This window comes from Pagrus pagrus, assembly GCF_965226575.1.
Source record: "Pagrus pagrus genome assembly, chromosome: 22".
Taxonomy (NCBI): Eukaryota; Metazoa; Chordata; class Actinopteri; order Spariformes; family Sparidae; genus Pagrus; species Pagrus pagrus.
The window spans coordinates 16,156,691-16,171,603 of record NC_140204.1 but is presented as its reverse complement, the minus strand read 5'-3'; the positions used below and the strand labels follow the sequence as shown (position 1 = coordinate 16,171,603).

General features: G+C 40.8%; 1 protein-coding gene across 1 annotated transcript; it reads left to right on the top strand.

The window, feature by feature from the left end:
• The first annotated feature begins 1,455 nt into the window (after nt 1-1,455).
• Nucleotides 1,456-9,624, top strand: LOC311251562 (carboxypeptidase Z-like). The gene is made up of 11 exons (XM_084344044.1): nt 1,456-1,869; nt 2,318-2,347; nt 3,688-4,062; nt 5,638-5,865; nt 5,958-6,184; nt 6,725-6,886; nt 7,014-7,172; nt 7,315-7,450; nt 7,619-7,758; nt 8,053-8,152; nt 9,010-9,624. Exons 1-11 carry the CDS (start codon nt 1,794-1,796, stop codon nt 9,366-9,368), a joined length of 1,992 nt encoding a protein of 663 aa, XP_084200170.1. The 5' UTR covers nt 1,456-1,793; the 3' UTR covers nt 9,369-9,624.
• The last annotated feature ends 5,289 nt before the right edge of the window (nt 9,625-14,913 follow it).

The window sequence follows — 14,913 nt, the reverse complement described above, 5'->3', positions numbered from 1 at the left end:
GAAAAATTTGAGGGTTTCATCCTCTGGAGAACATGAATCTCTTAAATTTCACTATTGCACGCTGCTAGCGCTGCTTAAAAGCTGCATATTTCTTGTAAACTATATATATCAACTACGTTTAAACGTATTGCTCACGGCACCCAAAGTGTTCAGTTTCCTATCCTGCACAGACTGAAAGGTTTTCACAACATAAACTGTAGTTTGGAATTCCTCAAACTGTTTTTGGCTGCGAATACCACACACTGAACCAATTTTAAACCTATTATCTTACAGCTAAATTTCTCTACACAGGTGTTTGTCCAGCACAATAAATTGTAGATTGTTATCAACAAGTCATTCGGCTTCTCTAACAGGCTTATAATTCCTGCGTCAGTTTAAATCACTCTCTATAAGTACTTCTCTCTGCACACATCCAATAAGGTGTCATCTCTCCCAAAGGGCTTCATGTCCATTCACTTTATTTCCCTGCCGTGCAGTAATTTGCATAATTCATATTCCTGATTTAGCGGATATATACAGTAGTATTTCTACTTTTCTAATGCTCACATCACCCTCGACCTGCTGTAATCATTAAAGCCAGAGGACTCTCTATCCATTCTTGAGCCCAGGGGTCCAGCGCCCGCCAGCCTGAGTGATGAACAATCATGCTTCCCATCTAATTCAGATCAGCTCGGCTTGAAGGAGAGAAGAGCCTATAATTAGTGGGATGAGTAAAATGAGCTCCCTTAGAAAACGTAGCTGTGACAAAATCTTCTGTGTGTTACGTGTGGAAAATGAGATTAGGTGGCAATCGTTAATCCTGAGGCAAATTACGCATCCTCTTGAGACAATCAAAGGTTTTTCCCCATCTCGCTACTATTTTGATAGTGTTTGTGAGAATCATTGTTCTATTATGAGGAGTTAAAGTCTGAAGATGGCCTTGTATGTATGGCTGCAGCTCCCATATGTGAGTTTATTTGGGATAATGTTAGTAACCAACACAACAGATTCTATAACAAATTTCTAGACGTTTTAGGCACTTTAATGCACAATTCTTTTCGACATATTTTTAAGCATAACTATAATATGTATACAGAAAAAACCCAATCTTTTTGCTGATGGCCGTGTTTGCTTATGTAGGTCATACAGAGGGATCAGTTTTAAATTGAGACTGCTTTGTAACCAATAAAAGGTCCCTTGTAGTACGTTTGACTAAACTTCCTATCATTTCATGATACATTTTATGTCGAAGAACAAAACTTGTAAATATCTCCAGCCTGTGGTGACCACAGACCTTATTTCAGGTATTTTAACAAAAACCTATTCAAAAAACCTGTTGAATTTGGGACGAAGGAACCGGAAGTGCAACGATTCTAACTGATTTCCGGGTTTCGGGACTGATTACTAACCCACTCTATAACAGGCTAGACGAATATGGACGAGGGGAAATTTGCACTTTCATCATTTTCAGAGTCAGTCAACCTTCCTGGAACAAAAAAAGTCAACAACTTAACTCAAAACTGGTGTAAACACAACAAAAGCCTCAGTCCACCTTAAGTCTCCTTCAATGAGCGCCACATGCGTAAAAGTCCGCGTGCACACTTTACGCTCACACGTCCCTACTTCACCTCAGAGCCATTTCCTCTTGTAACCTGATAGTTAACCGTAATACGCCTAATAAAGCCGCTGTGAGGGGAGTTGAGAGGGAACTTGTGCAGACTTGGGGAAACTGACGCACACACCCTCTGGCTGCGTGCGTGGGGTGCCACATCGAAACGGATTGCGGAGTAAAAGCTGCGGGGAAAGCGAGCATCATGCTGCTGCTGGTGCTGCTGCAGTTGTTGGTCCTTGTGTCGTGTGCTCCTCCGCGGTGCCACCCAGGATTTCGAGGTAAACTTTCTCAGCTGTATGTGAGTATGATTATTGTACGTGCACCCTGGACCTGCTGCATGAATTGGACATGGCATATTCCCATGTGCAGGCTGGACCCAGAAGCTGACTTCCATGCAGTAACACTTGTGAAAAATGCTTGTATGTACGTGGTAGAAACTTCAAACCACAGAATGGTTGTGAATATGATGAGATGCTGGCCTATGACTTTCCACATTGTGTTGATATTCCAGATGAATGCATGCTTTTCAGTCTTTTCCTTCAACTCTCTCATGTCTTGATGACACTTTGGAGACGGACAGGCATTTTAGAAAAGCTGCTGAAGCAAAACCAGAGGTGGATACAAGCAGAATACTTTGTAGGCCACATTGAGGCTTTTCACAGAAACCACTCTGCCATCTAGTGTCTGCCACAGTGTCAGCTAATGACATACTGCTGTGTCTTACAGGACTGTGCAAGCCAGTGCTGGAGGAAAAACGTAAGTACCCCTGGCCTTGGAGTCAGACTTGGTCCGGCATGTTGTGGCAGCCTCTCTCGACTGTTAAACTCATCAGCTCTAGCCTTTCCTTGACTTTATTAGCCAGAGAAAAAACTCCCAGACATGTCAAGTGTTTTTTACCGTTACATCCCGGTGGATTTGAATGAAGTCAGTGTTTTTAATAACAAAAAGGATGAGATCATAAGTCAGGCTGGGTGTAGCCTTAATGGAATCTGGCCCGAGAGCCATAAGACTATCATGTGTATTTTTAGATGATCAATGGCACTATGAAATATTCAAATTCTAATTTCCAGAGATAATAGAAATGTTTGGAGCTCCATGATTGAAGACAGCACAGTGAGGCTCATGATTAAGTGTGTGACACATGTCCCGATCCCTCAGAATGAGACTGATACAGCTGGATTACTATTGGCTGCTGGTCTGGCTGTGTTCCATACTGTTCTTGTTTTATCTTCTCTGTTGATTGATCTGATTCACAGGGCTGCAACTTACGATTATTTTTATCTGTTGATTATCTTCTCAATTAATTGTTCAATAAAGTTAGATACATGTTCATCTCAATTTCACAGAGCTCAAAGCAATGCCTCCAAATTGCTTCTTTTGTCCAACCAACAGTCCAAAACCCAAAGATTTTTCATTTACTATCATAATGAATAAATGGCAGCAAATCTTTACATTTAAGAAGGTTGGATCACACAAATATTTTACATTTTTGCTTCAAAAATAACTGAAATATTTCTTTGAATAAAATAGTTGGCAGATAATTTCCTTTCGATCGACTAATCGATGAATCAACTTAATGTTGCTGCTCTACTGAGTAATCATTTAAAGGAGACATATTGTGCTCATCTTCGGGTTCATCTTTTTATTTTGGGTAACCACTAGAATAGGATTACGAGCTTTAGTGCTCTAAAAACATGTCAGTTTTCTCAGACCGTCCAGTGCTGCAAGGCTGTATCCCCCCTCTGTCTGAAACACTCTGTTTTAGCTCCTGTCTCTTTAAGAAGATGAATACTCAGTGTGCTCTGATTGGTCAGCTCACACACGCCTGAGCCAGCTAAACCGCTAAAAAAAACAGAGCAACTAGCCGCTTGACATAAATGATGCGAATGTTTGGCTTGGTGATGTAGTGTGATGTCACAAAGTCACAGAATTGAAGGCGGGACTCCTGACGAGGCGTTTCAGGAGCAGTGTTTTCTGTGGGAGAGAAGAACGTCTGTTGATCTTTAAGAGAATATAAACACTAAAAGAAAGGGAAAAAACATAAAGCATAATAGATCAGTGTTCCTCACCTGTCTGAATTTCTTTATCTACCTCAGCCAAATGCACAGATGTGTTGCTGTCCTACTGCGACGACATGTCCTACACTCAGACCATGTTCCCGAACATCCTCGGCCACAAGACCCGTGAAGAAGCCGAGGCGGGCGCCGAGTACCTCCTCCTGAGCGTGGTCGAGTCTCTGCTCGGGGGGGAGTGCAACCCCGAAATCCGCATGCTGGGCTGCTCCGTGTTGGTGCCGCGCTGTGAGGGGGAGACGGTGCTGAGGCCCTGTCGCACCACCTGTGAGGCGATGCGTAAGAAGTGCAGCCACGCTTTTGACAGGATAGAAATGGCCTGGCCCTATTTCCTGGACTGCGATCGCTTCTTTGTCAGTGACCAAGAGGGATGCTACGACCCGCTGGAGGGCCTCCAAGGTGAGAAAAAAGTGAAATGTCTTTGGTATTTAGTGACCTGAAATGATAATATTTATCACAATCCTCTGTGTTTCAATAGAGCATTTTTCCCTTTTCAGCAGGCATCTGGTTTGCACACTCGCTCATGTGGCTCACCTCAAATAAAGTCCAACTGGAACGCCTTAGTTCACCACATAAACCTGCGCTTCTGTTGGATTCTATGGCTTTTTCCACGTGTTTTCATTAGCAGGCTATGGTCATAGACAGCACCTTAATGCACCACACAAAGACCAACAAAGTCTGACAGTGTTTTCTAAGAACACTTTTAAATTCTTGAAGTCAGAAATAAAAAAAGAGATGCAGCAGAAATCATGTGTGAACCATATGAGAGCATGAGCAGCAGAGCTTATGCAGGACAGAGTGAAATGATTTGAACGTTATGTTACATAATTTCTCACATTTGTGTCTAGTGAAATGTTCATAAAAGTCTTATAGTTAACCCATAGAGAGTTTGGTTCAGATGTCTGGCAGCAAGTCTGAGCTGTGTAATTATTTCCATATTCATGTTAATTTCAAGCTGATGTTCTTGTTGTGATATCATGTGACCTCAGACTGATCTCACAGTAATTGCTCCAGCTATTTCAGGCATGTTAGTGAAAAGTGGGTGCAACCTCTTGCCTCACTTTATGTAAATGTTGTCATTTTTGAAAGATAACAACACAGCTTGGCTCCAGCACCAGGACTAGTTAAACACTAGTGCCACACTGTGTAGCAGCCTGTTAATAAACATCAATTTGTTAGAAACAATCGGCGCCTTATTGATTAATAATCAGCATCATTTTAAACATCTTGGGACCATGTTGAAAGTAATCTCACTTTAAAGCAACTCTGCAGCTCTATGAGGCATTTAAGCCGCTTTAAGCTCATTGTTTTGGTTCAGTCTCAAAGCTCTCAACTTTGTTTCCAGCAGAATATCTCTTGATTTCCCAATTTTATGCTACCTGCCCATCACCAAATGACAAAGTTAACAACATCTGGTCTCTAACTTTGGAGGATTTGCCAGCTGATGAGTTGGTGGAGACCAAAACAGAGCTAAAAGAGAGTCAAAGTTTGACCTACAAAACTTAAAGTGAATGCTCCTGCTTGATGTGAAACAGACAACTGTTTCACATCCACCATAACAACTTTATGAGGTGATGCTATTTCAGTGTTGTTTACAACTTATTCCATTGCCAACTGTTTAACACACTGTATAAATCAAAAAGTGAGAGTTTTGGTGGATACAGTCTTCTGTGGCAGCACAAAGATGTGTGTTAATGTGGAGCTATTATTGCTCTCTATAAGTGTGAATATGAAAATTAGGGCAGATGGTTTAATGTGTCAGCTGAAATAAGCACATCAGGCCGACTTTGCACCCTCTCTCTCTGGTCTCTGCTGTACATACCAGACTCTTCAAACATCCTTTTTATAGCCTGGCAGCCCGACAAGAATGAAGACAGACGTGTTTTTTGATTTATCTAAAATGTAGCCAGTCCCTGTTAGATCTTAAAGCACATTGATCAAAGCTGATAAATCATGCTGTGCTTTTCTTTACAGCAGAGCAAAATGCCGAGGCTGTTGACAGCATGGAGCTGCCTCCTCTTGAGGAGCCTGCCACCACGCCGCAGTTCAGCTATCACTCCAACGCTCAGATGAACACCATCTTGCAGAAAGTCGAGGAACGTTGCTCCGACATAGCGAGAACCTACAGCATCGGTCGCAGTATGGAGGGCAGGGAGATGCTCGTCATCGAGTTCTCAAACAACCCCGGACAACATGAGCTGCGTGAGTAAAATCTGTGTACAGATGTAAGTCTGAATTATTTTTCATTATGGAGGAAGTTTGACCACTTAACTGTAAATGTGATCCTGTGTCAGTCGAGCCTGAGGTGAAATACATCGGCAACATGCATGGGAATGAAGTCCTGGGCCGCCAGCTGCTGATATACTTGTCTCAGTACCTGTGCTCAGAGTATCTGCTGGGGAACGAGCGCATCCAGACCCTCGTCAACACCACCCGCATCCACATCCTGCCCTCCATGAACCCTGACGGATACGAGGTGGCTGTTTCTGGAGCCCAGGACAATAACGATGATGAGGAGAGGGTCAGTTCTCCACTGTTACATACATTAATTGCTGTGGAGTTTGAGTCATATGTTTTGTTTTTGTTGGAAAACCAACCAAATATTTTAATAATCCACACGCCTTGTTAAATGTTATAGTCAGCTTGTCATCACGCTCTGCTGAAGCCTGAAGCCTCAGGGGTCACAGTTTTAAAGACATAATTAAAAATGTAATTCAGCAACCCTGAACCAAGCATGTATAATCTAATTACACATTTTTTGATTTTTCATTTTTTGTAATCTGATTACACAATACCAATTACAGTACATGAGATCCATTACTACCCAACCCTGTCTATAATGTTGTTATCGCATTTATTTATCTTTCATTAGTACTGTCAAATGAATAAGAAGATAAAAGGTAGATATGGCTTTAATAACACAGGCATGTTTGTTTAAAACTCATAAAACAGATTGGATCGTTTATCAGTACTATAACCTGTTATTAACATCATAAATACTTAACCCAATAATAAATGTCATTGTCTAATTTTCTGAAACACAAACTTGTAAATCACACAGAGTGGCAGATATGAGTCCTGGAACATCGGCCGAAACAACGCTCAGAACATCGACCTGAACAGAAACTTCCCTGATCTGACGTCCATCATTTACAGCCGGCGCAGACAAAAGGGCCACCGCACCGACCACGTCCCAATCCCAGACTATTACTGGTTTGGTAAGGTACAGTATGAATCCTTCTCCATATGTGTCATGGCACTGCATGATAGTTTATAGCCTCATGGATGCTGCTGCTGAACCACTTTAAATTTAGTGCTTCATGTCTTGGTTCGAACATGCTGCGATGCAGGTTGCACCGGAGACTTACGCTGTCATGAAATGGATCCGCTCCATCCCGTTTGTGCTCTCCGCTAACTTCCACGGTGGAGACCTGGTGGTGTCCTACCCCTATGATCTGTCCAAACACCCGCTGCAGAGCAGCATGTTCTCCCCATCACCAGACGAACAGGTGAACAGGCTCCTTCAAACACCTCCAGAACAGAAAAACATTCACTGTGTTCCTATATTTGGACATAATTTAAAACTTTAATTCATGTATATGTTCTTTTCTGTGAGATGACAAAAATAACTCTTGGTTTTTTATCATGTAGGTGTTCAAGCTTCTTGCGAGAGCATATGCGAATGCCCATGAAACAATGTCCTATGAGAGCGCCCAGTGCGGATCATCTCGCACCCACAGTCAGAAAGGAATCATTAACGGAGCGCAGTGGTCCAGCATTGCAGGAAGTGAGATGCAAACATTATTCCTCAGTTACAGTCCAACAGTGGATATCTTATATTAGATGCCACTAGAGGTCGCTGTAAGACCAGAGGCAGTGAGAGGGGCTGGGGAACGGTCAGCACAGTTGATAGTGGAATTCCGGGTGAAGCTGTTTTGTTTTTGTCTCCCTTTAGGCATGCAGGACTTCAACTATCTCCACACCAACTGTTTCGAGGTGACCGTGGAGCTGGGCTGTGATAAATTCCCTCCCGAAGAGGAGTTATTTCTTGCCTGGCATGAAAACCACGAGGCTTTGATCACATATATTGAAGCAGTAAGAACATTGTTGACACTGTGGTGTTTGGCTGAGGGATGCACTGATCCGACTGATCTGAGATCCAACACCAATGTTGTTTTTCCCCCCCAACTTCAAAACACATCGCTTTTTAATTAAACTGTTAGTGAAAGCTATTAGTGGCCATTTATGTAGAGCCATGCTTCTGCTGTAAGAATCCTTTGAACTTGAAAGACTGACTAGAATAATTACTGCCGGGAAATTTTGAGAGAAACAAAGAGATTTGGCAGCCCAAATCAGCAGAATAAAGATTTATGTACTTGTGTTCCTCAGGCTCATCGAGGTATCAAAGGCATCGTGAAAGACGAGGAGGGGAATGGAATCAAAGACGCGCGGATATCAGTCATAGGAATACGGCACGACGTCACCACAGGTAATCATGGACATCAGCTGCTACAGTCACGAGATTTTCCACAGATGAATTATTGTATTGTATTGTGTTACATTAGCCAAAGCTATGTTTCTCATGGCCAACATGACACATTTTGATCTGTTAAGTGGCACTCCACTGTTGTTACGTTAAGGTACTTCTTGTGAGATTTTAAAGTCATGTATGAAATAATGGTCAAAATCCTTCTGTACAATTGCCGTGATTTCTATAACTCGGTACAGCAAGTAAACTTATTTTATTTCTTTAAAGTTTTGATCCGTCTGACTCAAAAATGTCTGACAACCAAACATGACGCATCACTTCAGGCAATTAAATTAAGTTAATTTAAGAACATATTAAACCTTCACATGACCAACTCTGTAATCACACAGCTGTCTTGAATTGTCTGAAGACGTCTTTCCCATCTCTACCATCCACATGTGACAAGAATGCTGTATGAGTCCTCCTGCCTGACCTGTATAGAGCCACGACCGTTAGTCGCTGAGTCGTTTTTCAAGCAAAAATGTCAAAACTCTGCTGCTTCCAGCTTCTTAAACATAAGGATTTACCGCTTTTCTATGTCATTTATAACAGTAAATGACGAGTCTTTGGATTTTGGACTGTTGGTTGGACAAAAAGTAATATGAAGACGTCACTTCGGGCTCTGGGAAATTGTGATGGAGTAAACAATTAATTGATTTGTGAAAATAATCTTGTAACAAAGGCTTTCCTTGTGAGTAAACAGTTCAGAGTGCCCCTTCAGAAAACAAACAAACAAAAACAAACAGTCCCACTCAGAGATGTAAGCATGACAATAATAACTCCAAACGCTCCGCCTCCTTCTCCCTCTCCCTGCCCAGCTGAAAATGGAGACTACTGGCGCCTCCTCACCCCTGGCATCCACATCGTGACCGCCCAGGCCCCGGGCTACAACAGAGCTATGAAGAAAGTCCACCTGCCTGCTCGCTTGCCCACGGCAGGCCGGGTGGACTTTGTGCTGCAGAAAGCCGCTCTCCAGCCCGACGTGCAGGAGGAGGACGACACCATCCCGTCCATGGGCTCCTACGACCGCTTCGACCCTTACAACCAGTACGAGCGATACACCCTGATGGCTGATCTGAGCCAGAACCGCGAGGAGAGAGCAGAGAAGCCCTGGTGGTGGAACTACTTTGTCCTGCCGGGAGGACCCGCACCGACCTGGCTGCTCAAACAATATTAGAGCTTTAATGAGGAAGAATATAATCTCTCTCAAACTGAGCTATCATGTAACTGTATGTGCTGCAGAAAGGTGTCAAAGCTAGCTGGCTGGCCTTCGTGTAAGCTTTCGTCCAAACTTGAAATTATAACGTAAGCACCTTTATGAGCTTTTGCCTTGATAATAACATAACTTCTATTAATGACCATGATGAGATTTTTTAAAATACTTTTATAACATTTTTACAGCAGAAATAAAGAGCTTTATATGTGTAAACAGTCCATTGTTGTACTAATTATACCACTAATAATGTTTGAACAGCACATTTAAACAGGAAATATATCCACATATTTTCTCACTCTAATTGACTCGCACGCCGTCTTAGTTCAGTTATGATATTTTGTGAGGTAATGAAGCCAGATGGCCACTAGGAGGCAGGCTGAGTCAACTTCTGGTCCAAGCCACTCCAAACCAGGTAGTCTGCTTGATCTTCCACACAGTGCAAGATTTGTACAATTAGAAGAAACAGTTGTGTGCAGGTGCGTCCTGAGCATTAAACTGAGTCAGAGTTTTGGGGAAGAATTTTTAATCTGAAGAGAAAGATCATTGACTGATTTTTTTTATGCTTAAACAAACTAAATTAAATCTCTTTGTTTTTTCATGACTGAATAAGTGTATAATGTTTTAGTTTATATTGGCGGACCCTGCCACCTTTCTAGCTTCAAACAGTGTTCTGGGACCTTATTTTCCTCTGAGAACAGCTTGTTTATTCAGTTATGGAAAAAATAAATAAATTCTGAGTTTGTATAATGTAAATATTACCTCTCTGAGATTATATATTTCTTTTCTAAAACTACATAGTGCCCCTTTAAGCTTTCAGTTTCAGCTTAATTCAATGACCTCATCGGCTGCACGTCTTAAATTGAATGTATTACAACAAATAACACAATGTACAAAAGTTAAGTAAGGAAAATATTTTAGAAATGATTTAAAAATCTTCAACTGCAGTGTTTCCCAGTCTTTTTAACCTAAGCATTTTCTACTTGGTGCTCTTCCTACATGACACCAAAGTAGTCGTACTTCAACCAAAGAGTGATTGTCTCTTCTCTAAATCTTTTAAATTCCTTTTCAGAAGCTTGAAGCTTCTTTGTTAGAGGCTTAAAGAGGTAACAAAAAATCCAGTTCTTCCATGAAAAGCATACAAATATTGTAGAAAAAAACAAAAACAAGCAAAAAAATATAGAATTTTGTGTAAGAGATGTTTTGTCCTGTGTTCTGTCCTTTAATTTGGGTCCCGACCACCAGGTTGAGAACCACCGAACTACAGTAAACTACATACTTTCAAAACTCTCTTTAAAGCATTCAATGTGATCCCTTTATGACCTGCTAAATCCAGGACGATCACTGAAACCTTTGACAGTATATAATTACATATCCACATCCCACACACCTGAGCAGGAAGGATGTTTTGTAAACTTAAACCTAATTTCTGTTTGTGTATATTACTGAATGTGAGTTTCATGTAGCAGGTAATCTACATCTTAAATACTTCCTACTGTGGAGAGCTCATCTGGCGTGTTTTGACATGTAAAAGTTCCTATGATGTGTTTGTAGCCTTAAAAGCATGCAACCTATGCAATAACAGACACAGAAGGAAGGAATTAAATAAACACCGGGATATAACGTGTGATTCAAAGTGTAGGCACTCGCAAAAGAAGCTGTGCAGTTGAAAAACTCAGTTCAGCGGCAAAAAGGTGAATGAGGTGAAACAGTTGGATAATAATGGAAATATAAGAACGAATCTGTAAAGGGATAAAGATCTAAGTCAAATCGTCATATATAGTTAAAAAATAACCACCACAATTCACCTTAATAAAGCACCAAATGGACACACCACAATAAAAAGAAGTACAAAATGGACTAAAGCGCACAAGAGCACTGCCAGCCTCAGGGTCCACTGAAGTCCCAAATCTTGTACACAAAACAGCTCTTAAGAATTTTTATGTAAGGTCATGAAAGAAGCATGGGAAAAGCAAATTACCCCCGCATAAAGGTCGAGGAATACTATTACAGAACAGTCTGCTTAGTGAACCAGTTGACCCATGACAAGTCAGTGAAAAAAACACCAGGCTTCTCAGGGGATTTACAAAACACAAACACATGATTTGGCACCAAACTCAGTCAGATCTGGAAAATACTGTGCATTGTACCAGTAATGTGGAGAACCGTCAGATGGCATCAACATGTCTTTTTTTTTAGGAATGCTTCAAATATTGAAGATCTCCCTCATAGTTATGGAGTAATCAGAGTAGACTCCTGGTTTGAAATATTAAGGTGAAATATAAAGTCTCCTATATTGATATTCAGATGTATACATGAGCTGCTGCAAGCGGTCAAGTCATCAGTCAGGTGAAAGCAGCCTTAAAGTCGCAGGCTTTTTGATTGTCTTTGATAAAAAGGCAGCCTCGTGGTGGAGCTAAAGGTAAAGCACAAAGTTCACTTACTTGGAGTTTTTTTGAAACTTTCACTCTCATCTTGTGGCCTTTCTCAGCTGATGGGGTTGTTTGGTTATTAGACAATTTGTCTAATAACCAAATATCTGTAACCATCATATCTGTTTAAATACTTTTTGTGTCTTTCTGTGGTGCTTTTGTGTCTGTTGTGTCTCTTTGTATATATTTTGTGTCTCTTTGTAGTTGTTTTGTGACCCTTCGTAGTTGTTTTGTGTCTGGTGGTAGTTGTTTTGTGCCTGGTTGTAGTTGTTTGTGTCTCTTGGTAGTTGTTTTGTGTCTGGTGGTAGTTGTTTGTGTCTCTTTGTAGTCGTTTTGTGTCTGGTTGTAGTTGTTTTATGTCTCTTCGTAGTTGTTTTGTGTCTGGTGTTAGTTGTTTTGTGCCTGGTTGTAGTTGTTTTGTGTCTAGTGGTAGTTGTTTGTGTCTCTTTGTAGTTGTTTTGTGTCTGGTTGTAGTTGTTTGTGTCTCTTTGTGTCGTTTTGTGTCTGGTTGTAGTTGTTTGTGTGTCTTTGTAGTCGTTTTGTGTCTGGTTGTAGTTGTCTGTATCTCTTTGTGGTTGTTTTATGTCTCTTTGTGATAGTTGTGTATCCCATTATGGTAGTTTTGTGTCTTTTTGTGGTATTTTTGTGTGCATAGTGGTTGTCGTTTTGTGTGCCATGTAATCGTATGTTTGACTTGCACGATGAAATGCATAACAGTCACTTCAAATAGAAGTTCTTGCCCCAGGGGCCCCTTGAAAGTCTTGTGGCCCTGGGCCTTTGCCCAGTTGATCCTTCAGTAATCCAACCATGGAGCATGACAGCAAAGAAACTCCATCCATGGAGGAAGGACACAAGATGTGGCTGAAAGCTCCTGAAACAAGTAAGCTGGCTTTAGGTTTGTGTTTTTGCCATATTGTTCAAGAATTAACCATCAAGCTCGACTGTGCCAAAGCTGGCTTTACAAGTGAGAATTCACTTCTTACATTTAAGTCACAGACACTTAGATCTGACTGATTTGTGATCATCAGTTCAGAAGTCTAAAATGTAGAGGGAGTGGTTACATGAAGTACAAACTGGATTTACTCATGATTTTAAAAGCTATTTCAGTTTGCTTCTATGTAAAAAATGCTCTTAGGAATCAAATCAATTTATGATGAGCTGTCTAATGCTGTGAGCATCAATCCGGCTTGAAGAGATCCATAAGATCTTCCAGTCGTACATCAAGAGCATGTCCAAAGATATCAGAAAATGAAATTTAATTTTATATTATTCACTGTCTGTAAGAATCTCACAGGTGGATTTTTGTGAGATTTTACGTGAAACCTTGTGTATTTAAGGTGCAGATAGTAATTGTCTCTGTCAGTTAGCTAAGAAAAGGTTGCTCCGTTGCACCACAAATTAACCTTTTATAGGAATGTTGAAACTTGACGTTAATGCCACCACAATCCCTCCCACAGACTGTACAGAGTGACGAGCCTGAAGTCCAAACCAAACCAAACACTGTGTCAAACAATGTGCCCGTCTCTGTATGTATGAGGGAGTGGCTGCTTTTACTTGTCACATGCTTTTTTAGCAGACATACGACAATCCCATATAGGATTGACCCTGTTTGCTTTTTCTGGGACCGGTTCCTTGAGCCGCCCATGTCAGGTGGGGTGCTGGGTCACCAATTACTTGGTGAGGCTGAGAAAGTAGCATAGAGCTGCCCCGAGCTGCCATGTTGTATTAGCATCATGCTGCTGGCAAGTAGGTAAGTGAACGCCTCATTTCAGTTCAGTGAAGCTGCTCTCTGTTCTCAAAGGAGCTTTAATACGCTTATGTCCCGACTCAAGATCAGTTTGTAACTATGACTATTTATGAACGCTCGGTCCACCATGTGAATTTAGTGCTGCCAGATGCCACTGTCACAGTGGGGGAGTTACTTTTATTTCATTCATGTTTTAATATTCTCATTAACTGATTTTAGTATACAACATATGGACTACAATGTATGAAGCTGCCAGGTTTGAATATTTTGCATTATTTCCAATATTTGTTAATTAAAAATGTGTGATTTACCATAATTTGAGTAAAGCAACCGACTTTATCTGTACTGTATAATACACAAAGTGCTTTAATGGAAGAAGAAAAGCAACAGAAGGAGATAGAAGAGTCAGGGAAAAACAATATATTGTATGAAGGATAAGAAGTTATAAAATCAAAGAAAACAAATGAGCTTAAAGATGCTTTTTAAGGATAGGAACTTCATTATTACATATAAATATGTCATGGATGGTCAGGAGCCCTCTGAGGGGTTGTGAATTAATCAAGGACAGAAAATACTACACAAATAAATAAATAATGTTCTGGCAGGAAACAGCTTTTTCTCTTTTGATATACTGAATACTTTTTCTTCAGGCCTCACCAGTTCCAGTGCAGAGTAATGAACATAATGGTATATACATAAACAATAAGCAGTATAGAAGAATACGCCTTGAAATTTTACAGAATGAGCATTTGCGGTGGTTGTAGGCAGGTTTAAGTATGAAATTTAGAATAAACAGCTGGAGGTATGAAATAAATAAGTGTATACATTATGAATAAGATATTCATGATGGACACCCAAATGGTGTTGTGTTTTGAACGTGCAGGCCACCATAGTAATTTGATGCAGCACTTGTAAAAGTTTTTAGATATGCATGTCTGAAGTATCTCTGATTTGAGAACAGATTCCCTACAACAGGTGTACACTTCATAAAAGTTGAGGACACCTTACATGAACAGGATTGTACTAATACTGTCACTGACTGATGTTGGAGGAGCAGCAACAACCCTGTAACAAACAACGTAGTAAGAATGAGTCTGGTGTGACAAACATTGTCACCTCAGCCAATAAAAGGAAATATCATTAGAGGAAAAATCCCCCTTTGTTCATACATTCCACTCAGGTTTATTGCACATTAACCTACTCTGAATCATCACACATTACGTCTGTACCTTTGTGGATGTAACTATATTCTCTTTTTACAATCCTTCCAGGGGAGATTCACTGGCCGCTGCCAAACTCCCATAACAGCAAAAAAACAGCACTTCATTTC